This window comes from Austrofundulus limnaeus, unplaced genomic scaffold, assembly GCF_001266775.1.
Source record: "Austrofundulus limnaeus strain Quisiro unplaced genomic scaffold, Austrofundulus_limnaeus-1.0 Scaffold787, whole genome shotgun sequence".
Taxonomy (NCBI): domain Eukaryota; kingdom Metazoa; phylum Chordata; class Actinopteri; order Cyprinodontiformes; family Rivulidae; genus Austrofundulus; species Austrofundulus limnaeus.
In genome coordinates this window covers 87,052-111,366 of record NW_013953189.1, presented here as the reverse complement: position 1 = coordinate 111,366, position 24,315 = coordinate 87,052, and the positions used below count along the sequence as shown (strand labels likewise).

Sequence of the window (24,315 nt, the reverse complement as noted above, 5' to 3'; positions counted from 1 at the left end):
GCTAGATAGAGAGATAACTGTGATTATAATCTTCCATCATGTTGGGGTCTTTTCTGACCATGATATTCATGCTTGTAACAGACTAAATATTAAAAGTTTTTTTTTTAAAGATAACTGATAATTTATGAGCATTTAATTTTCATTTTGCTTGTATAAAACCTGGATCTACTTGTTTTAATCCCTGGGCACTTCACCAACACTGACATGACATGAAAGTTAAAGGAGGTAGCTATGGGGCGCAAAGTGAGCTGGCAATTTAATATAAGATCATCAAGACAAAACATATTAAAATTTCCTGGGAAGTTCCTAAAAAGTTATTTCTTGCCTGAACAAATCACCTGTTTCCTTTGCATGTGAAGTTCCGCTCTTGGACTCGACAGATGATTCGCAGATCTCCAAGTTTACGGATGGGCGTGCTGCACCGCGGCCATGACCACAGCTGATAGTGTGGGACGCAGCCCCCTCTCTCAGGCACGAAGCAGCAGCGGCAGCTGTCATGTGAATCAGCTGGGGGAACAAGGAAGAACATAAACAACAACACGATCCCATCTTGCCAAATTATAAAGGTAATATTTTGTGAACTTGTCTGGAAAAGACGCGTGGCATAGTGGATAAACTGTTGCATGGGCGGATAGGGTTTGTGTAAGCGTGTTAGACTCTAAGGGCTGCGTTTCGTGACTGCTGTGCAGAAATCTCGAAGCTAAAACAGCTAGCTATTATCCGCTTCCACTTCCAAACACGTAACTAGCACGTTATAATGTGCGAATCTAGCGCATGTTGTCTTGTTGTTGTTAATTTGTTTATTGCAAATTGTGCACGATATTGATTGATGCAACATAAGAGACGAGATGAGATTAACTACACGAAGTCTCACGGAAATAAGCTACGGGCCTGTGAGCAGCCACCTTGCTTGCTTGCTAGGGCAGTAGGGGGTATTTAAACTCCATTCACTCGTGTAGTAACAAGCTAGCTCGTGTAGCTAGTTTAGTTATTAATACTTTCGTTTTTCCGACTATAAATCGTGTTCAATGAGCTCTTGTGAAAACCAAGTTCAAAGAGCCCAGCATAAATTTTAAAATCGTAAGTAAGCCGAACTGGCAAGCTGCGCTATTTGTTCAGCCATTACTCGGCATCATAACAGAACGTAGGCTAGCTGGCTAGCTTCCGCTGATAGACAACAAAGCTGACCACGCTAAAACTATATTACTATAAAAAGTGCTACTCAGCAGAGATTTTGTTTCATTTTGAGTTCAACTTGGTTTGCTTTAGTTTCATAATGTCTAAATGTGTTGCACACAGATTATGCAAGACCCAAACATGTTCTGTAATCCTCAGACAAAGAGTAAAACTAAATGTTATTTCTCAGTATTTATCGTTTCAAAACTTTACTCAGTGTGCAGCTGCTTGTTCCAGGATCGGGTTAATTGTATAGTAACGTGGGTCGAAGTGGAGAAAAAAAAGAGAGGTTAATAAGAAATTAAGAGTTTAATTTTTGTGGGTTGATGTGATCTTTTGTTTGCAGGCAGGCACAGTAAAGTCAGAGTTGGGAGTGGGATGGGTGCGGATGGGACAAAAAAAAACTGAAAAGGGCATCAACAGGATTTAATAACATTTGTTCAATCTCTACCGCCATCTAGTGGTGGTTTTATAAATTGACTGTCCCAGGAAGAGTAATGTCAATACAATTGGTAATACATTAATTAACCAATATAAAATGTAATAATGGGATTCAATCATTGTATCTCAATGATAAATGTTTAAAATATAGTAGATTAGCAGAAGTCAGACATTTAAATGATGAAGCATAAATCGAAGAAAGCTGTTTTAAGGACACTGTAAGGAAAGAAAAAACTGTATAGGTCTTCTGGACGGGTTCTTCTCCAATGAAACGTTTTGTCTCTCCTCCAAGAGACTTCTTCAGTCTGAGAGTTTCAGGCAAAATTCAGGCTTTTAAGCCTGTGATACTCACATCACATGGCTATCGTTGACACCTAATTAACACCTATTGTTAACGGGGTGGAGTGATACTGGCAATAGCCTCACTGTAGGAGGGGGACAACTGAAAACGGAGGCCTCCACCTCTGTTTAATGATGGACGGTCTTTCTTCACAAAAATGGCTTCTTTTACTCCTCTCTCAAACCAACGTTCCTCTCTATCAAGAATGAGAACATCCTCATYTCTGAAAGAGTGACCGCTGGCCTGTAAATGAGTGAAAACTGCAGAGTTCTGGCCATTAGAATTAGCTCGTCTGTGTTGGGACATTCTTTTGAACAGTGGCTGCTTTGTTTCCCCGATGTATAACTGGTCGCAGTCCTCCTGGCACTTAACAGCATATACAACATTGCTCTGTTTGTGCCGGGGCACCGGATCTTTTTAGGGGTGTAAGGACACTGTAAGGATTTGATTTTGTTGAGACTTGAGTTGAAATTAGAAAATCGTTTTAAAAATATACCTAACAGAAGTTAATGTTCTTGCAAAAGCTAGAAGTTCATTTAGTTATTCATCATTAGTTTGTTTATTTTAAAATAAGTAAAACCTCCACCACATTGTGTTTTCCAACCCACAGTGTGGTCCTGGCCATCAACTTTAGAAACCATTACTCTATGGAATTAACCAACATATTGAATTAAATGAAGAATATGAAATAAAATAATAATAATAATAATAATAATAATAATAATAATAATAATAATAATAATAATAAAGACTTATTAGAAATGAGTTGATTTCAGGGCATAATTATAAGTTTCTAGCTTTTCCTTCCAGGTTACAGCTGCTGAGGTGGCAGGATGGCGGGGGCAGAGGTGTACACCCCTGCAAACCCCACCTGCAAGATTATGACATTCAAGCCCACAATGGAAGAGTTTAAAAACTTCAACCAGTACCTGGTTTACATGGAGTCTCAGGGTGCACACCGCGCTGGCTTGGCCAAGGTAGGTTGTGATTTCAGCCTCAGCTAAGAAAAAAAATCAACCTAGATGCAGTTTGCCTCTGTGATGAATTTGGATTAATGTGGTTTTAGCTTTAAAGGAAGGTTTCATCATAAATTGTGACTTTATATTTAGAAATAATCAAATAGAAAAATGCAGTGATTATGATGCAGATAGAATTTTCTTTGTTTTTGGTTTATTTTCAATTATGAATGCTTTTGTTTTCTTCTTTTTCCCCTCAGGTCATCCCTCCGAAAGGCTGGAAGCCTCGTCGAACCTACGACGATATAGATGATTTGATGATCGACGCTCCTATTCAGCAAATGGTGGCCGGCCAATCAGGGCTCTTCACTCAGTACAACATCCAGAAGAAGCCTCTTAGTGTGCAGGAATTCAGACGATTAGCCAACAGTGACATGTGAGTATTATTGTTGTTTTTTGATCTTGTAATGAACCTAATCGGACAAGCATTACATTTTAATACTGCCAGAGTTTAATATTGTTGTAAATAATAAAATGATCAATTTAGATTACATAATTCAAATCAAATATTTGTAGAAAGATTTAGCATCAAGATTTTTTTTATGATTTAAAATGTTCATATTAAAAAAGAATTCCTGTGTGTTTGTTTTTCCAAATCCTGAATTATTTTTTTCATCCTCACAGGTATTGTACACCTCGTTATCTGAATTATGAGGATCTGGAGAGGAAATATTGGAAGAATCTGACTTTTGTCTCACCCATTTACGGTGCAGATGTCAGTGGCAGCCTGTACGATGAGGTAGATTTTTGTTGTTATAAAGTTTTGTGTAGTTGTAAAGAGAAAAAAATAACTGAGGCTTGACAGATTGTGAATAACACTCTAACTCTTTACCTCTGTGGTCTATATGTAATTTAAAAAAGAGCCAAATCATCGTTTCCCCTCGGCCTCTGTTTGTTAATAGTTTGTTGCAATGGTCAAGCTTCTGTTTATCATTTTCCAGGATGTTGAAGAATGGAACATCGGCCACCTGAACTCCATCCTGGATGTTATCGAGGAGGACTGTGGTGTTTCCATTCAGGGGGTCAACACTCCTTACCTCTACTTTGGTATGTGGAAGACCACCTTCTCCTGGCACACAGAGGACATGGACCTGTACAGCATCAACTACCTTCATTTTGGAGAGCCCAAGTCCTGGTGAGTGCGGGACAGTGCTTTTTTTTTTTTAGTACGGAGGTGAATGCATCAAAATATCAACAGTGAGTACAGAGTTTCATCAACTCAACTAGAACTGCAAAACCAAATCTGTGATTTCTGATTGGGTCTTGTAAATATATATCCAGTGCTGTTTCCTCTATTGTATGCTGGAAAGTACTTGTTGCTATGGATATCCTTTATTTCTTTAACTCATACCAATTAATTACAGTTCATTAGACACAGTAGAAATCATGTTTCTGAGGGTTATTTGACTTAGAATAAAACAAATTTGTTTATACATTCACCAACAAACCTGTGTGTTGTCTTGACCCTTTCTTTGCCCATAAAAACCCCATGTGTCTCTCATCAGTCTGTCACTAAGCATGCTGTGATTTTGTACTGATTATTTACATCATAAAGCCTGTAATGGTAAAATTATCATATATATGCTCATAACAAGGGTTTATTTGTACCTGCTAATTGAAGGAGCCTTTTGTGTGTTGATTTAATCAAACTCGGAACCTGGTGAAGACGAGATTATATTTATTCTGTCCTAATGCATTCAACCCTGGAACTGAAAGAGGTCTGACTTTCTTTTTCCTGTGACTGTAGTGCAATAATAAAGTCAGTCACAGAATGTGTGTTGTGTTACCTGGAGGTTAGAACTGAACTGAAGTAAAAGCAGGGGTAGAAAAATGCAGGTTGATCAAAACTGGGTTCACTCTTCATTTCTTTGTCGGTGTGGCTTGCCCCATTTCCTTCTCCTGCCCTAGAGGTAGTTTTGCTCATTAGAGCAGCGAACCCTGCGACCCCCACAGGGATCAGTGTCACAGCCAGACGACGACACACACGCAGACAAAAAAGCAGATTTGTATGCCAAATACCCACACATGAATGTACTCTTATCGTCTGACACACACACACACACACAGACACACACTAATGAGCTCTCTTTCATCCTGCTGCTTTTTCAACATCTCATCTCAGGAGGGGAGCAGCTTAAAAATGCCTGGCTTCCTCAGCCTCCCAAAAACACACTCCCTCCAGTCCCCTGTTTCACCACTGCCGGAGGTGGTGTCCCCCTCTCACCGAGTCTCTCAGCGATGTGTTAAGCTGACAGGTGATATGATGATAGAAACGCCACAGACCTGAGGGCGGATGGAGCTCATCGAACTGAATGCATAGTCAAACCTTGAGGGATTTCTGTCACACTGCCTGAGTTTCTTGCTGAGAACTTTAGCAATAGTTTTAAATTTAAATTGTGTCAGCAGTGTTGCACAATAAAATGCAGAATTTCAACCCTTATAGACAGTTAATCTGAGCTCTGTAGCAATCAATGTCAGATTATTTTGTTGTTTCTGAGACACGAATACCTTTCTACCTTTAGATACTTTTTAGTAACATTTTAGGAAGTCGTACATTTTAAATGACCACAGTCTGCCTTAAAACACAAGTCGCCAAATCACAAAATGTTTAGATTTAACAGGAAATTTGTTAAATATTTTTAAACTAATGGTGCAGTGTTGGAAGATGTTGATTTTTTTATTCATTTAGCCACCACTTGATGGCAGTCTTGAATTTTTTTGACATTACTGCTGAGGGAATTACTAATGGCAGAATGTTGCACACACAGAAATAACTCTGTCTCCATCTCTAACAGGTACGCCATCCCCCCTGAGCACGGGAAGAGACTGGAGCGATTGGCTACAGGTAAAAGAATCACTGAAACTCTTTGTGCCGTCTGCTTAAATCAGCAGGGTTATTGCAATTATAGAGGCATGTTGTCTGCAGGAAAAGCAATGAAAACATTAGTGGTGGATGCTTCTGGCTCACAAATATGAGAAAAACTGTTTTAATAAAGATGGTAGCCTTATTAAAAACCTAAATGTTGTGTTAAATGTAGACATTAGATTTAAACCAGAAAGGATGATGCTCTTGTACACTCAAGAACAACATGTATAAATTTAGCTGCCAATGAAAAACTTGAAAATATTATTTATTTGAGCTAATATTTTTAAATGAAAGTGGCTGATTAAAGGCTTACATTATCAGTTACATTCATTCATATATATGGAAACACTAAAGCTAATTTAAAAATAGCTAAATCATTTTTTAAATTAAAGCCATTGAATCCTCTTTCATTGCTGGAGTGTTAAAGTGAAAGTTCAGATTTTTTATGAAGTGTGGTTCTTTGGAAACGTTATAAAGCAATATGTTACTCATGGTAGATCATGGACAGGATCTTTGATCTACCTTCCTGTCTTTAAGGGCTTCCAGTGATGCTTTTTCATGTAACAGCATTTTTAAATCTGGCTAATTCTCTTTGACACAGTCTCTCTGTGTGTGTTTCTCTCTCAGGTTTTTTTCCCAACAGCTTCAAGAGCTGTGAGGCTTTTCTTCGTCACAAGATGACTCTAATTTCTCCTTCCATACTGAAGAAGTATGGTATTCCCTTTGATAAGGTACAGTTTCCACTCAGTTAATACCTTTTGGGTTCTCCTTGTCTTTCAGCTCATCCTTTACCTTCAGTTGTTGTGAAAAGAAGCTGGAACAACCGATATTTTTGTTGTTTGTTGAAGTTTTTGACTATGAAATGTGTTCTGTCACTCTATTGTTCTTGCAAACCTTCTGTCCTGCCTCCTTGTGATAAAATGACAGATTACTCAAGAAGCTGGTGAGTTCATGATCACCTTCCCGTATGGTTACCATGCTGGATTCAATCATGGGTTTAACTGTGCAGAGTCCACCAACTTCGCCACAGTTCGTTGGATAGACTACGGCAAAGTGGCCACACAGGTAACATCTCAGTAACGCCGATCTGAACAGAACTATTCATAAAGTTTTGCATCAGTGCCTGTCTTTAACGAGTCAAGAAAATAGCAAGGCAACAATATTGTCTTTAAACAAGCAAACCRTGTTTTTTGTATTCACTTTCACATGTTTTTTTTTATATTTTCTTCTCTCACCTTTAGTGCACCTGTAGCAAGGACATGGTGAAGATATCGATGGAGCCTTTTGTGAAGCGTTTTCAGCCTGACCGCTACGCCAGCTGGATGCTGGGCAAAGATTCAACGCTTATTGACCACACCGTGCCCACTCCCAGTACGACACCAGAGCTGCAGAGTTGGCTGCACAGGCGCCGTAAAACCAAATCCACTAATAAAGGGTACTGTATTCAAACTTAGGTGTCCTTTGCTGTCCTGATGCATCTCAATAATCTGGTTAGAAAAATCTAACAAGATTGAGTCCGTTCCTCTGGACAGGTTCTTCTTCGTTGAAACATTTTGTCATTGAAATGGTTGTAAACCTTGAATACTATTAGGGGGTGGGGGTTCTAATACCTGACCTGACTCAGTTACCCGCATCTCCTCATACTGAAGATGAGACGGAAACATTTCAATGAAGAAGAACCCGTCCAGAGGACCTGACTCAACCTCGTTAGATATTGTTCTTTTTCTAAAGCTGCATTATTTGCGTGAAATCTGACTGATGGCTTTTAATTTCAAAATTTAAAACTCTTCATACCTTTTGTGGGTGTTTGAGCCTTTTTAAAAATTTCTCTTCTTTTAAAACAGTGGCCATTCTCGAATGCGCTCCAAGCGCCTCAGGACCACAGAGGAGCCAGTTGACCTAGATGACAACTTGACATTGAACAGCAGTAAGAGGAAAAGCATGGGCACTCATTCAGAGTCCAAGGTGCGGAGGTCTGTCGTGGGAAAAACTTGTAAAGATTTAGAGAAAGGAAAGAAAAAGGAAGCCGAGTCCAAGCACAACCAGAATTCAAACTTTTCTCAGTTTTCAGGTAGGACTGTTTGATAACAGTTTACCTCAAATATTGTGTGGCGTTCCATGTGTGATCAAAAAGTTGTTTTTTTGTTGTCAAAATTATTTGAGGTTTCTTTTAAACAACGCTTGCAGTTTTTGGTCATTTATGGTAGTATTTAATTGGTCTTTTTATCCTCGCCAGGTCCTTGCAGACAGATGTGTGTGGTGAAGGTAAATCGTGTCGAGAGCAAAAGTTTGGGGGGTTCTAATAAGGATACTTCCTGTAACTCCAGCTGCCCCGCTTCTCCAGGGAAGAACGAGCTAAAGGCAGCTGTCACTGACTCTCAGGACCCATCAAGGTCCGAAGTCTCAGAGAGGACACCTGAAGGACTTGGGTCAAGTCCTGAGGCTACTCAGAGACACCCGGGAATTAATGAGTCGAGGTGTTGCTCTTCGGTGCCACAAGTCCTCAACTCATCCTCCCACACAGACACTTCTCCTGAGTCAGAAATGGACCTGTGTCCCCTTGAATCTGGGGCTCACGTATCAAGTCCCTCATCTCACAGCCTAACACTGGACACTGACAGCAGGAAACACACAAGTACCACAAATTACACTAACGATACTGTTAAAACAGAGGAAATGGACACAGTTGATCCCAAACATATTAATTCACACTCCACCGCTGAAGCACTTTACGATCTCAAGAGTGAACCAGCAGGGGTGGATAGCAACACATCATCCTTCTTTTCCTCACTGCAGAGTGGCAGTGCTGTAACTGATAGGAACGAAGAAAGCCTCTTACCTCCTCTTTTACAAAGGAATACAGGGGATATGCCACAACTCACATTAGAGCTGACTGACAGGATTGGGATTTGTCCCTTGCCACCTATTTTAACCCAAGAGATGCCCTCACTCACACCTGCTTCTGATGAGCTCACTAATCTTCCAAAGTCTGCATCAGGCAATCACCAGATTGCACCTGTGCTTCAGAGAGAGACGCCAACTGGATCTCCATCCTCACATGAAGCCAAAGAAGAAGAGGTGGATGTAGAGTTGTCAACAAGGCCTGGTGCAGTATTACATGCCAACCACTGGCATTTGGTTCTTCCTGATAATTGTGAAGAGGCGGCAGCATCTGGTTCAAGAGGAAACGCAGCTCATTCACCCGTCAGCGGTTTGCACAAAATAATGTCTGGTGATGTCCACGAAACACTAACACCATCTGCAGTTGCTACAGTTGATCAGACAAAGCTGGAGAACTTCACCTGTGGGCCAAATGACACCACCCCCAGCCAGCTAGATCATAGAACTGCACCTCAAAGCGAGCCACAGCCCAACTTGGATGTAAATAAAGATAACTCCAAAGACACAACTCCAAGAGTGTTATCGGGTCACACAAACAAAACTCCCCCAACCCCTGACCCTACGTTATGTTTCCAAAACAACAGTCACACTGCACTACAACTCAACCATCACACTACACACTCTTCTTGCAACTATGCTTTCCAGAATCCATACACAGAGCCCAAACCCTTCTCCAGTAGCATCTGGAGGAACTTCAGTTCCCAGGGTCCTGCTGTTGTCACCCAGAGTCTGCACACAGACCTTCCTTCTGATTTCTCCCACGATCCTCTGCCCTACGCCATGTGGACGGAACCTCAGTGCAAACAGGTCACAGACCTGGAAGATCCAGCAAAAGACCTTCATAGATTAGAGAACCAGGAAGAGGCAGGTGGAGCTCCCACCTGGGCCCAGCTGGAGCCCACCTCTCTCCTTACAGTTGGTGCTATTGAGCCTTTGGGACTTTGTGACGATTATGACTTGCAAAGAGATGAAGTAGACGAGGCTGTATCCCTGTCACTTAGCAGGGAACTTGGTAAACAAAGAGAAGAAGTGTCGCCTATTGGGGCAGGAGGGAGTGAACACAATGGGGAGTCTGATATGGAAGATGAGGATTCTGAGGGTGAATGTATGGAACAACAAAGACATGCAAAGGGAGAGAGCAGTAGTGACTCATCTGAAGAGGAAGACGAGGACGAAAGTGACACAAATAAATACGAGTGTGAAGAGTCTAGTCTTGAACCCGGGGAGGTTTGTGCTGTGAGTGTTCTTTATGTACAATTATGTTCAGATTTTCACACCAGTACTGCTTGTTTGACCTCTTCAAACTTTCCATGTCTGTGCCAGTATCCTATTCTGTCCGCCAAGAGGACCACTAAGAGCTGGCGTCACCCACTCAGGAAACCCACCGCAAGAGCTGTGCCCACAGCCGTCAAACAACAGGCCGCCAGTGACGAGGGTGGGCTCATTCTCACAAACTCACCCAAACACACACGGCTCATTTAAAGTTATTGTTATGGTTTGGCGTCATAAAGACACTCAAACGGTGATGCATGCACGTAATGTTGCTCATTTCAACAGAAACCCCTGGGACATTTCCTGTTGTGGTCTGTGTTGCATGGATGGTGGCACCAGGCCAGAAACCATAATGTTTTTGAGTTATTTTGGTTAAATTGCAGTGATTCAAAATATAGCCACCATAAAGGGTTTTTTTTTTTTTTGGATTGTTTAAATTTGCAAGCTGAAAATATTGTAACAGATTTTTTATGTCAAAGGGAGCAAATTAAGCCAAAAAGTACATATTTCATTGCCATAGTACTTAAAACTTGGCAAACAAGGTCAGTATTGTAGTACAACAATAATACTAAATTTTGTGCTTTCCCAGAGTAAATTAATCTGCTCTGTGGTTTCATTTCTCCCCTCCTCGTCAAATTGTATGAAACCCCACCATCAACAGCAATAGAAGATTCTGACGTCAGTACGTACATAAACACACAAACATTTAATTCTCTGGCCGACCACAGTTTAATGCCTTAGTGATAAATGATCTATTTGTTTTTTTATGGTTTTAATAACCTTAAAGAGAGGGACCTCTTTAGCTGCTACTAATGCTAAAGAGGTCCAACCCGCAGAGTCACATTTATTATCTTCATAGCTGTGAACTGGAGTTGTTTATCTCTGAGTGAGGAATGATGGTCAAATGAAAATGACCTGCTTCATAACAAGGCAGCTTAACTATTTTGAGCACTTTTGTGCAAAGATGGGTACCTAATAAGCACAGAACCAGATTGGTGCCAATTGAGAAAGATGAAACGGAGCTTATTGGAAAGCCAGTCTCTCATTTGATTGTGTGCTTAGTTTTGAAATTGGTGTGGTTGGATTGGCAAAATGTGTGCGCAAGTTTGTAAATGGACTTAATCCTGCAAGAAAGCACAATAAAGAGCATTTTCAGTTTAGCAAAGTCGAATAGATTCTTACCTCCATGATCATTAGATTTTAAACAAAGTGTTGTTAAATCACAGTCATAGAAAAGTCGATTTCAGGCTACAAAACCTTGGTTGTGACTTTTTTAATTATCACTGAAGCATAATCAATATCAATAACCTCCGTCATTTCTGCTCCCCTGTTAATATAGCAAGAGTCTAATAAGATACAAGCATTTACACTACATACATTTTCTTCCACAAGATCAAACAAGTGTTGTAGCCTCACCAGCAGGTAATTATTGATGTCTAAAAAGAAAGTTATTCAGTATTTATGTCATTGTAGAAAAAAGAAAGGAAAATCCTCAATCCAAAAAAAGTACATGTTTCTGAACTATCTCAACCATCTGTTGTATGTTCAGCTACTGTTGCCATTTTGATGCCTTTTTTTTCTGAAGCTATTAAGATTTTGTTATTAAATTCTCTAAAGATGGAGGGATTAGACTAGACTAAGCCTCACATTTGCAAATGAGTAGAAAGATTGGAAAAAGTAATTATGAGTGTTTTTTGTTGCATAATCAGAAATGGGTCTAATTACCAAATAATTAGGGAGAGATTGGTACTAGATAATGCTGGTCTTTGCTGAATATGGTACAGGTACACCTTTAATGCGAGACTAGAGCAGTGACCACGTCTTACAGCTTTGTTACATGATAGTAAGGTCAAAACATGATTTTGTTTTTGTAATTTTGTATTAGAGCCTCCTGAAGCAAGCCTTGGGGAAGAGGAGTGGGAGGAACAGGAAATGGAAGCGTGGGCAAAGCCCCTCGTCCACCTGTGGCAGAGCAGAAAGGGCTGCTTCACAGCAGAGCGGGAGTACAATGCCCACGCAGCCACCATGCAGCCATGCTGTGCCGTGTGCACACTCTTCATGCCATATTATCAGGTAAACGAGCAGAAATCTGTTAATAGTGCCACAGCAAGAACAAAAGCCAATAATGTTATGGGTTAGCACAGAAGCTGCTGCTGAATAATTACAGTTAAATAATAATAACAATATTATAACTAAACCCTGTAATTTTTATCTTGCTCAAATATTATCTAGAATGATAACTCTTATTTCAAGGAGCACGGCAAACAACTTGTCTTCCACCTAACCTGTCACTAGCTGCGTTTCCACTGCAAATGTGCGCAAAACTCTGTCGATATGCTGTTAATGTCAACAAAACACAGTTTTGCAACTGCTGTGTGTCCATTAAGTAAGAAATGCTATTAAAGTCACGTGTGAATACGCTTGTTCTCGCGATAAGTCATTACAAACATGGCGGCAATGGATGTAAACACATAGCATATTGCTACCGCGACACTAGCGCTCATCATCATCAGAGATGTCGGCGTCTTTTATCGAGGCTTTCGAATGACAAGCCCCTACTACGGAGCGGCTACGTATGCTGTGTTTTTGGGAGATTGTAATCTGTGAGTTTACTACTTTATTTTACTACTTCTGTGATATTACTACTACTTCTACTTCCTGTTATCTTCTTCGTCGTTGTCTTTTTCGCCAGTAGAAACAGCCGGTTGTTGATCACGTGACTCCCGTGATGTGAAAAAAGTGTTTCCATTACAGGTTTTGCAAAAACACCAATTTCGATACCTCCGACAAACCACCTCATCCTAGTGCAAAAACATTTTGTCGAAAAACATAATTTTTTTTCGAAATTGACGTGTTTCCATTGAGCAAACTTATTTTCGAAATTCTAATTTGCGCATTTTCATGGTCAATGGAAACGCAATGTCCCACCGTTTATGGCTCCACTGAAACATAAAAATGAGCCAGTCTCCTCTTCCTGCAGGCTGATGACAGGGCTGAGGATGGTAAATGTCTCACAGCGATGGACCCCTCCAAGTCTTGTTCTGCAATGGATGCCCTGATGCTTCGATGTGGAGGCCTGAGGAGGACCAAGCCCCTGATCCCAGAGATCTGCTTTTCTTTCAGAGAGCAGAACTGCCCCCCAACTCCAACTAACCCCTTGCTGCAGGAAGATGGCACCTCCCCTCTCCTCTACTGCCAGGGCTGCTGTCTGCAAGTCCACGCGAGTATGTGCACAATGCAAACGTGTTGGAAAGTGAGCAGTGATACAATCTGTGGCACAAACTACTGTTTACACTTACTGAACTTTTAAGAGGTTGACCAACCAAACACTGTTTCCACATGTCCTCATCTCGCTGATGTCTTAGTTAGAGGGTCAGTGGGTTTATATCCTGACTCACTCCATCTCAATGTTCCACCTCCGTTCTGCCCCCGACGTCTTTCGCTCTGCGGTTTGAAGTATTTTATTTCCTCCGTCAATTGAATGAGGGTGAATCCTCCATCTTCACCACACGCTGTTCCTGTTCAGGAGCCCCGAACCAGAAACAAGCCCACAAATGTGCATACCTTTCTGTTTGACAATATGCAGCTGCTGTGCAATTTTCACAATTGTTCACAATTAACGCTTAAACCGTGCTAGATGTCTTTACCAGTCGTGTATATGTAAAAGGCATACCCATAGTCCCTCATCCCCTACGTTAAAAACACATTGCATCTCTGTAAATCAGAATCAGTCACTAGAGTTGATCCGGGTGTGCACAGTGTTTTACTCTACACAGTCTAGTGTGTGTGCACAAACAGCTGCACTGCATTTGTAATTGCTTGGATTTGTGTGAGTGCGTGGGAGCAGGAGATGAAGCGTATGTCATTTGACACTAGTGGAAAAAGCCACAAGTTAGGGTTTTCAGACACAAGAATGAGCCCAAGTTGATGTAGATCTCTCTCTGCACAGTAATTTGAACTCTGGAAAGGAAACAGAGGTGGGCTTCGATTTTTACTGTTGGTTTTGTGATGGATCGTCGAGGAAAAGAGCAGAGACATACACGCACATGTGGACTTTAAGAGCTTTGTACAAACAGAAGGCCCCCCCACCCCTCCCCTGACCCCTGCTTATAGGCCCAGAACTTTTATTTCTTGGATTCTAACCATCTGCCTTTTTTTTTCTAAACTGAGGCCTAAATGTAAAATTATCCTTTGTGAAACACTTGAAATGGCTCTGCCACATAAAGAAAACAAACCTAAATTTTGGTATTTGAAAAGTTAATGTTTAGTAGAAAGTAAACACACAAACGGGCGTCTAAAAATACGACAAATCCATTTACAATAACCCTTTCTCATGAAAAGTCTCTTTTTTAAAATCTCGGCCACCCAGATATATCTTTACATACACGAACACAAACACACACACAGAGCTACACAAACCACTGAGATCTCAATTTCCACTCGGTCTGCAATTCTCTGTATGTCTACATGGAAACTCACCACTTCAATGCCATCGAGGGTCTGTGGAAACAATGTGGATGTGGCATTTTGTTCATTGCTGTGTAACAGTAGACTTTCCTGTTGGGTCTGTTGTTTTTCTTTTGCCCTGCTGACGACACGCAGATAGCCCCGGCTGTAACGGCTGAGCAGTTTGTGAATTTAAGGGACTTTTTCTGCAGTTGATTATCATCCATCCCTCCCTCCTTTAGGTTGCTACGGTGTTGCTGCCGATGACATCAGCGAACAATGGTCGTGTGATCGCTGTTCAGAGAGAAGCTTTACAGCAGTAAGACTGTTTAGTTCTTTGTTTGGTTAAATTTTTCAAACTGTCCACGTACTTGCTCACTTTTAGAAACTTAGTAACTGATGCATAGCCTCTAATACACGTGACACAGTCCCGTAAAAACTGCGTTGGTTAATTTCAGGTGTGTTTCTTGGAGATGAGTCACATATCTCTTGTTGTTTTTTTTCAGGAATGCTGTCTCTGTAACCTCAGAGGTGGAGCTCTGAAGAAAACTCAAAACAACAAGTGAGGCTGGCTTTTTGTTCAGTGATTTAATTACCCCCCCCGCGCGCGCTTCATATTTATCCCTAATCTCCAGAGCGCTGCCAAATAAATTGATCAAGGATCTTGATCATGGTAATGTATTAATTTCTGTGTGCGCGTGCACGCAGATGGGCCCACGTGATGTGTGCTGTGGCGCTGCCGGAGGCGAGGTTCAGCGATGAAGCCAAGAGGAGTCCCATTGACACAAGCAGGATACCCATGCAGAGATACAAACTGGTGAGCGGGCACACACACACACACAATCAGTCATTCCTTAAGGACTGGCCTGGCCTGGTCTAATTAATGAAGTGTTCACCATCCTAATTAACAATGTGAGATGAACATGCCCGCAATCAAAGCTGGATAATTAACTACTGGGAGTAGCGCGAGGCTTTGTGTAAGTAGGCCTTTTTTTTTGAGCTGGTGTGTTTTCTGTACATGTGTAGGTGTGTGTCTGCTCCCCCTGTGTGTGTATGCTTAATGAGAGAGGCTGGAGTGTCTCTCAGCAGACCTGACATGTTGGTGCTAAAGTTAGCTCTGTGCTGCAGGCACCGTGATAGCTCAGCAGAAAGCAAGGTGTTCGAGAATCGCTTCCCAGCACAAGACGGGAAACAGAAATGCAATGCTACGTGTCACTTTGCAGCAACTCTTTTATTGGTTCAAGACTTGAGCAGGGAAATATCCCTTTAAGAGGCTTATTCAAATGTTGTGTGAGGTATATTACTCCTCTGACATTGATTGGGACACCAAGTTTGAGAACATAGTGACATTTCCCACGGAGTGTTCACAGGGATATGGTTCAGATCTTCTCACACCACAATGAAATGAGTCTCATTTGGGTTTGAAAACACAAACCTCAAAAGTAATTTTTCACATTCGTGAGCCAAAATATTAACAGAGTAAACATTGTTGTCCAAACTGGAAAGGGCAGGGTGCTTAAAAAAAAAAGAAGCCTCGGACACAACCAGCTCTGTGGCCAAAATGTAGGGACTTCCCTGGTTTTAGCAGCAACTCTCGCTGCCAGATTTCACTCTCCGTAGCAGAGGATTTGGAAGCCAAATTGTAGAAAAAAAAACCAGGTGGTGTTCTTTTAAAGCAGCACCTCCTGAAACCAACAATAATAATAAAAAAAAAAACGCATTCAGCATCACAGATTTGATCTTAATTCAAATTATTCAGTCCGTTTACACTTTGTTCACTTTCTTATTTTTCTCTTGTCTTCATGGGGTCTCGAAGTTTGCTTTGGACCCGCTGCCGCTCCGGCAGCCTAGTACATTCATAATTCACAGCCATGCAACACACACGCACATACACATTCATAATTTACTGTGGGAATGTTCTTAACGCATGGCTAAACACAGGCACCCAGATACCCTCAGCTGAATGCGCAGGCAGGCAGGAAAAGTTTTCTTTTTTTGCTCAACCTGTAAAAAATAAATCAATTTAGATTTATGACTTCTTGTTTTGATATGCACAGGTTCCCTCCATTATACAGTATGTATGTAAATTCTAATGTACTAGCATTCTTCTTTACCTTTCATGCCAGAATTTTATCCTACAATAATGTTATGACAAAATGACAATATTACAATGGTTTTTGTCAACCTCAATCTTAGAAATAACTTATTTTGAAGGTTGAGATTGTGCAAAATCACTATTTTGATATTTAACATGATTTGTAAACCATGACGGTGAACTATCTTTGTTTTCAGCTCGTTTGAAAGTTGTTTTGAGACTCCCATGCTGCCACTCTTCAGTAAAAATGCTAAGATGAGAAAAACTTACAATTGCCCCCCCCAAATACCCTTTCTCATAATTAAAACCTATCATTAAACTTCTTTGATGACTTTAAACTGCTTTCAACTGATAAAAAAATCAGCTTTTATGTTATTGTCAACTGAGATGGTTATATCACAATGATTAGGAAGTGATAGGTTTAATTGCACGTTTAGCATTTTCCTAGCATTAGCTCAGTAGCACAGTGAACCTATATACACCTGTTTGTCATTCAGCGAAGTGCTTTTTTCTAATTGTTGATCAGAAGCAATGATAATCATAACAACACAACTATAATAATAATAATTTAAAAAATCCTTTTTGATGCAGGTAGTTTATGACTCCTTTAACAGGGGGGCGGGGGGGCGTTAGGGGCCCTCAATCATGGCTAGGGGGTGCTGGCCCAACAAGGTTGAGAACCACTGTGTTAGAGCTTATACTATGTATTGTGAAAGGCTGTCGGCAAAAACCACAGTAAATATTTAGCTCGGTATTGTAGAATTGACTGAGTTATAGTCATTTTTGTGTTTGCTAAGATCACTGTGCTGTGCTGGCCATATTTGATTGGTGTATTACCTGCCAGTCAGGATCTCATCAGCCTGACTTAGATGGATTGGACAGGAGGTTCACTTTGTTACCACAGTGCTGTCCATAATGCAGGAGGTATGAAATGTAGGTCAAGTTAGTTATCAAGGAAGCTCTGACTCAAAATCCCTCAGTTGAAAAATGAAGCAGCTATAAAACAAGAGGCTACATTAAGAGAGAGAGAGAGAGAGAGAGAGAGAAAAAAGATGTTAAAGTTTACATCTATTTTCTGTTATGCATCTATATTTCATTTTGGTTTGTCTTCCAAAAAAAAAACCCTGCTACACCTCCTGCTAATCGGCCGTATTTGAATTAAACAGGTTTAGCTGTTAAATGTCAAGATAAAACGAGTTCTTCTGTTGAGCTTAAATTTACTTAATGCTGTCTCAATTAACTAATTAGATCACTTTTTTAATTTTCAAAGGAATGAACAGAGGGCATTTTTTTCAGAGGCTGAGCTGATAACAGAGAGTTGAAGAAAACTTTTTTTTATCGTCTCCCTCTGGGACCATCAGCATTTCTTCTTGGATTGCAGTGGACTTTTTCATATTTCCATATTCCCTCTCACAGTGTGTAGGCACACCAGATAATGCCTGTTCACATTATAATGTAGTTATCGGGCAGTCTGTAAGTTATTACACCCCTGTGTAGAAATATATATTTACATATCAATCAACAATCCCATTTGCCTCTGAGAAAGAGCGCCTCTGCCTCAAGAATATTCTTTTCTAAAAAAGGAAAGGATGTGTGTATGGTTCATTGTGGCTTTCCAGGAGTTTATATTAATGAATAAATTACCACACCTCGAGATGGAAGACAGGGCAGGTAAGTGAAGTGCAAAATGGAGCACAGATGGCTGTTTGAAGGAAATGGAGTGAGATGGGAAGCATGTGAATAGGATGAACGAGGAGGAGCGAACGCAAAGGGTTACAACCGGAGGATGTCGATATTTGTTTTTCCCCCTTAAGAGGAGGAGTGGGAGTGAGGGGCATGCCACAGTTGAGAAAATTGACTTGATGGACCGTTTGGTGCAGAAAGCCTCTGAAAAGCCTTAAAAGTGTAGTTGTGTGTTCGTGCATGGATATGCTTGTGTGAAAAAATGTGTGCGTGTGTGTGCATTTGTGCTCAAGAATACACCACAGCATGCACATGGCAGCACCGGTTTGTTGAGGAAACCTTTAAATCATCTGATTTGTCTTGTTAGCCTCTCCTTCTATTGAACCAGTGCAAGAATTTGTGTCTAACTTTTCCACCTGGAGTTTCCATCTGTTAATGTTATTCCCTTGTATGAAAGATTTGTTTACTCTGCCAATTCCAATAACTGTGCTTTTAGTGAGTGTACCATTTAGACTTAATGGTTTTAAATCAGATTAGAGGTTCTTGGCTCCACTGAGATCAGTCGTTAGTCTTTGTTTAATAATTAAAAATAGTAATTCAGTGGAATTCTGTGGAAAAATTATGAACTGCCACTAGAAATAAGTTTTCCTCCTTTCCTTGCTCCTCTGTACTGCAGGTGTTATGTCTGCCCCGCCCCCACATTAACCCAAACTGTTTTTCAACCCCACCCCACCCCCCATTGGCAAGCTAAAGGATAATGAGAGAAACTAAGACTAAAGTTGTTTACTGCCATCTTGAAACTTCTATCTCAAAAATATTACAAATTTAAATGTCTACACTGCTACTGATTGTGATTTTTTCGATGCGTAATATCAACTGTAAATAATAAAAAAACTAAAGTAGACCTGTGCATATCAGAAGGCGATTTCCTAACTCGTGTTTTGCCTTATTTGTCAATTAACCTTTATGATAAAAAAGGAACAAATCTTCAGACATTCTGTTCTGGCTTTTAGTTTCGATGCCACTTCATTATTTCCAGTGGTCCCCACATGGCCTCCCCGTTACAACATCGCCACTGGCTTTGCCTGTGACCTTTGAATTCTTATTAACATTATTGTTAAAAACAGAGTATTTCCTCAATGTTAAATGTTTTCATTGTATTTGTGGCGTTTAGGACTTCAGGCGCCCAACAGTCCAGATTAGTTTGTGTTTGACCTGGTGGTCTTGTCTGTCTGTGTTTACAGAAATGCATCTATTGCCGTGGTCGCTGTGCAGGGAAGCGGCAGGCTGGCGCTTGTATCCAGTGCTCATGTGGCCGGTGTCCCACCTCCTTTCACGTGACCTGCGCCCACGCTGCCGGTGTCGTCGTGGAGCCGGATGATTGGCCGTACGTGGTGTCCGTCACCTGCCATAGACACCAGTCCCGGAGTTCATCAGCTGTAAGTTATTGGACCGAGGTCAACTTCAGCTCATGTCGTCCAAGTTGTGTTCAGTAATAACTGATCCATGAGTCAGCAGTCTGTTATCTCTTGTGTTAGTTGACTACGACTTTTAGGTTCAGCTCCTCTCATTTTTGCATCAAACAGACTTGTGATCCTAACTGCTGCTCTCTGCTTCCTGTTTGCACCAGAATCATCGAGCATGCCAGGCTTCCATCTCCCTGGGCCAGACGGTGATCTGCAAACACAAGAACCTGCGTTACTACAGCTCCAAAGTCACACAGATCACCTCCCAGACGTTCTACGAGGTCATGTTTGACGACGGCTCTTTCTCTAATGATACCTACCCTGAGGATATCGTGGTGAGGAAAGATTTAATTAGACACACACACTCGAGGGGTCAGCTCACACTTTTACCAGCTCTTATTAAATATACAGACTTTCCCAGCAGAAATGTATTCATATTTCTTTCATCGGAAACCTTTTTGCAGTTGATGTGAAACTGTAAAATGTCTTTTTTTTCCTTTACTGAAACGAAAGTGGTATTTTTGTGACCTACAAGTTGTTGAGTGACTATAAAAAAACAAACATACTTTGTGTGTGTCTGGTTTGGGAGAAATCTTGCACCGTTTTACAGCACTTCACGAGGACCACAGGCATGAAAACCATTCAGTTCTGCGGCTCCTTAAACAATCTGTGTGAAAAATGTAAACATTGGATCCACATTCCTCTTTTTTTTAAATTCCTATATAGAAACCTATATACACAGTATATTTGGGGGTCATGGAAAATTTACTGAAGGAAAAGAACTTTCAACAGAATGAGTCTGTTTGTGTAAGTTCTTTCTAAAAGAAGCATTCCACCTTGTTTTGTTTGAAAGAGTGAATTTTTTCCCTTTCGAAGTCCAAGAATCTGAGTGATGGTTGGTTGGAGACAGAGATAAATGAACATTTTTATTTGTTTTAATGACTGTTGTGCTCACCTTGTTGTGGTAAAGAAGGAACTGAGCCAAAAGACAAACCTCTTGATTTAATCTGCGTTTACATTCCAACCTCACCTATGCTTGTGAGGTATGAACCCTGACTGAAAGAACAAGATCCCAGATATAAGCAGCTGAAATGAGTTCCATCCAGTCAGTAGGAGCTACAAGTAGAGCCACTGCTCCTTGCAATGTAAGGATTCAGCTGAGATGGTTGCTTCCGGTGCCTCTTTTTGGAGGCTTTCCAGGCACATCTCTCTGGGACGAGACCTCCAGGGTAGACCTAGAAGCAGCTTAGAGGACTTTCTTTAATATACTGTAAATTGTCTCTAATAAATCACCAGTACAGTGTAAAGCTACTGCACATTTATAAAAGTCACGAAGTCAGAAACTCATTTTACAAAAAAAATTTTGAAACCAAAACACTCTTTTCTGTATTTTCAGAGCAGAGACTGTGTGAACCTGGGTCCTCCAGAAGTTGGGGAAGCTGTTCAAGTGAAATGGCCCGACGGCCTCTTCTACAGCGCAAAATACCTGGGATCCAACGTTTCTTACATGTATCAGGTACTGCACTGGTCGACCACTTCAGTGTGCACTGGTTTTATCCTTGTGTGTGGAGGTGGTTGAGAGAGGTTGAATAGGTTTTTTTTTTCTGTTTAAGAATAATAAATAAACTTGCAGGAGCTGTTGTTGGTCAGAGTAGCACCCATTTTTTGAGTTGTGTGACTCCTGTGGTGCTGCCTCTCAATAAAGAGAGGCAGGATGAGAAGTGATGATGGGTAGGGAGGAGAAAAACAGATGTTGGAAGTAAAAGGTGTACAGACCCACAGTGGGAAAAAAAATAGGTCGAGGAAAGAGAGAGAGGAGGAGGAGGAGGAGGAGGTGACAATCTGCATTATTCAAACTCCCTGAATTATTCACTGAGCAGAGTCTCTCTGGGCTTCCACTTAAAGCTTTATTTAGTTGAGTTGGGTGTCAAGCATTAGTTATGCACAAATGCCTCTGTGACGCAAACTCTCAGCAAACATGGGTCGCATTTTTATTTTTTTTAAAAGGCTGAACAAGAGTTTTCCATTGTCAAGGTGTGTTTTAAATACGACCCTGTTCCAACCACTGTGTCATTTTAGAACGTTGAATTTCCTGAACAGAAACAGAAACCAGACAAAAAAAAATAAAAAATAAATAAAACTCAAAACATAGATTTAAAGCGTTAGGAGCGCTGAAAGTAGTTTTGTTAGGAATTATAAAGTGTGATATGTTGAATTCTATATTAATAATAGTGCTTAACCCCTCAACAGTTTTTGTTCCAACAGTGGGTAAAAATGGTGCATTTTCTAAATGTTTTCAGATGCTGCCTGGGGCTTTTATTTTGAAAAATAGGGTGACCGATGACTTCCTATGGTTTGTACTTTTAGTTTGACACCCTTACAAAAAATAAAAATTGTCGAAAGGCTTTTAACAAATTCCAGGGGAGACAAGGGGTTAAAAATCACAAGTCATATAAATTTTTTTTCAAACGATAGGTTTAGATCGTTTAAAGAAGATTTCTAAACAATGTCCCACCTGTTGTAGATGGATGTTTGAACAACCTCAGGTTGGAGAAATATAATTTATATCTGACCAGATTAACTAGCAAATAGTTAGTCTGATCAGGGCCAGGTCTAAAGCTGCTTTTATAATGACTTCAATATTTTTAGTGGTTCATGCAAACATTATTTATTTCTGCTTCCAAAAACTAAAACAAAAGAGTATTTTTTGCTTGTGCATGTGTGCACAGATTTGTTTTGTTGTGTTGTTTTTGCACAATATCTAATTTTTACAGCTAATGAGATAAAATTGGACTTGGTAAAAGCTGAGAATCATCCTCAGCACATACTTTAAGTTAAAAAAAACACAAGTAAGAAATTAACTGTTTAGGGATTTTACACAGAACTCAACTTCTAGATTGCTTAAATTTTTTATTGCTGGAGGCAGATTTTGTTTACATGTAAATTACATAAAGCAAATTTTAGATAAGTTAAAGAATTCATCAAGTTTTTTTAATCTGTCTTGATTTCTGGTGGTTTGGTTGGTAATAACACCATCTTTAGAGAAGGTTCACTAAGAATACAAACCTGAAACTACTTAAAGTTTATGGATATTTACGCTTCAAGTGTGCACATGTAAATCTCAGCCCAGAACTGATGTAAATAGGTTTTTTAAACGTTTATGTTCTCTCAGGTGGAGTTTGAAGATGGATCTCAGGTTCTAGCTAAGAGGGAAGACGTCTACACCCTAGATGAAGGTCTCCCTAAAAAGGTGAAACGTAGACTTGTAAGTATTAGTGGCAAACTGGAAAAGCCTGAGTTGGACACTCAGTCATGACTTCCCTTTGCACTCACCAGTTTCCTCCCGTCTCGTTTTGTAGTCGACGGCCTCCAGCATGCGTTTCGAGGACGCCTTCTTCACCACGCAGGGGGAGAGGAAGAGACAGAGGACTCCAAACTCCCGCTTTCAGAATGACTATGTGGCCCTGCCGGGCCTCCGTACAGCTGTCAAAAGCACATGGGAGCAGCGCGGCCACAAGGAGAAATGAAGGGATGGAGAAAGATCAAAGACTAACGAATGCTCTGAAATAACGGTGGATGCCGAGAAGCTTTTTTTTTGTGCTTGAGCGTTAATTTTTTGGGATCTGCTTCCCTTTCGGCATCTGTGGGTCAAACTGCTCTCTTGCGAAAAGTGAGGAATGTCAGGTTTTTGGTTTGTGTGAGCCATGGTACCACCAGTCATGAGTGAGTGAACGGTGTGACAGGCTGGACTCGTTTAAAGCGGGTGAAAAAGAGGGCGTTGCTGCCTCGTCCGTCAGGGAAAATGAACAAGACTTAGAGTAGTCACGTAACCCTTTTGAAAACGACTAATTATGTCCTTGTACATGGAAAAAAAATCAATGTGAATTTTTTCTAAATAGTTCATTAATGAGCTTTTTTGTTTTCTTTTTGTTTTTGCAGGGAGGGTGTTTCTCCTCTAGGTTCCGATTTTGATTTAGAAAGTTTATTTTATGCTTGTAATATTTTCCTGTTTTCTGTTTTCCTGCATGTTAAGCTCCATTTCCTAACTGCTTCCGCTGGGCTCGGTCCAAATACACCACGAAGGCTTCCTATCTGCATAAGGTTTCATCCATAACGACACAATTTTTATAACGTCTGTCATTTGACATCAGGAACTATTGAAGAATCAAACGTAATCAGGTTAATGACTCAGACAGGAAGACACACCTGACATGGAGGATCTCTGGGCCCTGTTATCTTGAACTGCTACTGTTGCTCCGTTGAATGAAATCCAGTGTTGAAAATTATTTAAAATATGTATTTATTTTTGCCTTGCTATAGTTAAAAACTATTGCTAACTGCTGTAAGAAAAAAAAAACTAAAAAATTACAAGTTTATTTTTTATTTTTTATTTGAATTGTTTGTCAAGTCAAATTCAATCTGTAAGAAATAAATTGGTAATTTTAGAAATTATAAAAGAGTTGTGATTTATTTTATTTTTTGTTTTTAAGTTTAAAAATATTTGAAATCCAACAGAAACTTTGGAAGAATAATTTGAAACTTGTTTTAATTGTGTGATTGCTGATTTACATTTGTTAATTTTTAATTTTTCTACATTTTTTGCAGTCTAACTA

The 24,315-nt window shown here is 40.4% G+C and overlaps 1 protein-coding gene across 3 annotated transcripts; it reads left to right on the top strand.

The window, feature by feature from the left end:
* Positions 1-421: 421 nt before the first annotated feature.
* On the top strand, positions 422-24,159 carry kdm4c (lysine (K)-specific demethylase 4C). Of its 3 annotated transcripts, none has more exons than XM_014028620.1 (22): positions 422-566; positions 2,768-2,934; positions 3,174-3,349; positions 3,598-3,712; positions 3,915-4,108; positions 5,769-5,818; positions 6,467-6,570; positions 6,767-6,904; positions 7,081-7,274; positions 7,684-7,910; positions 8,076-9,967; positions 10,064-10,175; positions 11,898-12,085; positions 12,993-13,236; positions 14,701-14,777; positions 14,965-15,020; positions 15,167-15,275; positions 19,481-19,675; positions 19,867-20,037; positions 21,099-21,218; positions 22,875-22,967; positions 23,062-24,159. In XM_014028620.1, the coding sequence occupies exons 2-22, from the start codon at positions 2,791-2,793 to the stop codon at positions 23,227-23,229; spliced, it is 4,767 nt and encodes a 1,588-aa protein (XP_013884074.1). In that variant the 5' UTR covers positions 422-566; positions 2,768-2,790; the 3' UTR covers positions 23,230-24,159. The 3 variants fall into 3 exon arrangements, with proteins under 3 accessions (XP_013884074.1, XP_013884075.1, XP_013884073.1); XM_014028621.1 differs by having other exon boundaries at positions 423-566; positions 8,076-9,976; positions 22,875-22,952; XM_014028619.1 differs by having other exon boundaries at positions 425-566; positions 8,076-9,976.
* Positions 24,160-24,315: the final 156 nt, after the last annotated feature.

Coding starts and splice junctions, on each gene's coding strand:
- kdm4c (XM_014028619.1), top strand. CDS start 2,791: ATGGCGGGGGCAGAGGTGTACACCCCTGCAAACCCCACCTGCAAGATT. Junction 3,350..3,597: donor CGATTAGCCAACAGTGACAT/GTGAGTATTATT, acceptor TCATCCTCACAG/GTATTGTACACCTCGTTATC. Junction 7,275..7,683: donor ACCAAATCCACTAATAAAGG/GTACTGTATTCA, acceptor CTTTTAAAACAG/TGGCCATTCTCGAATGCGCT.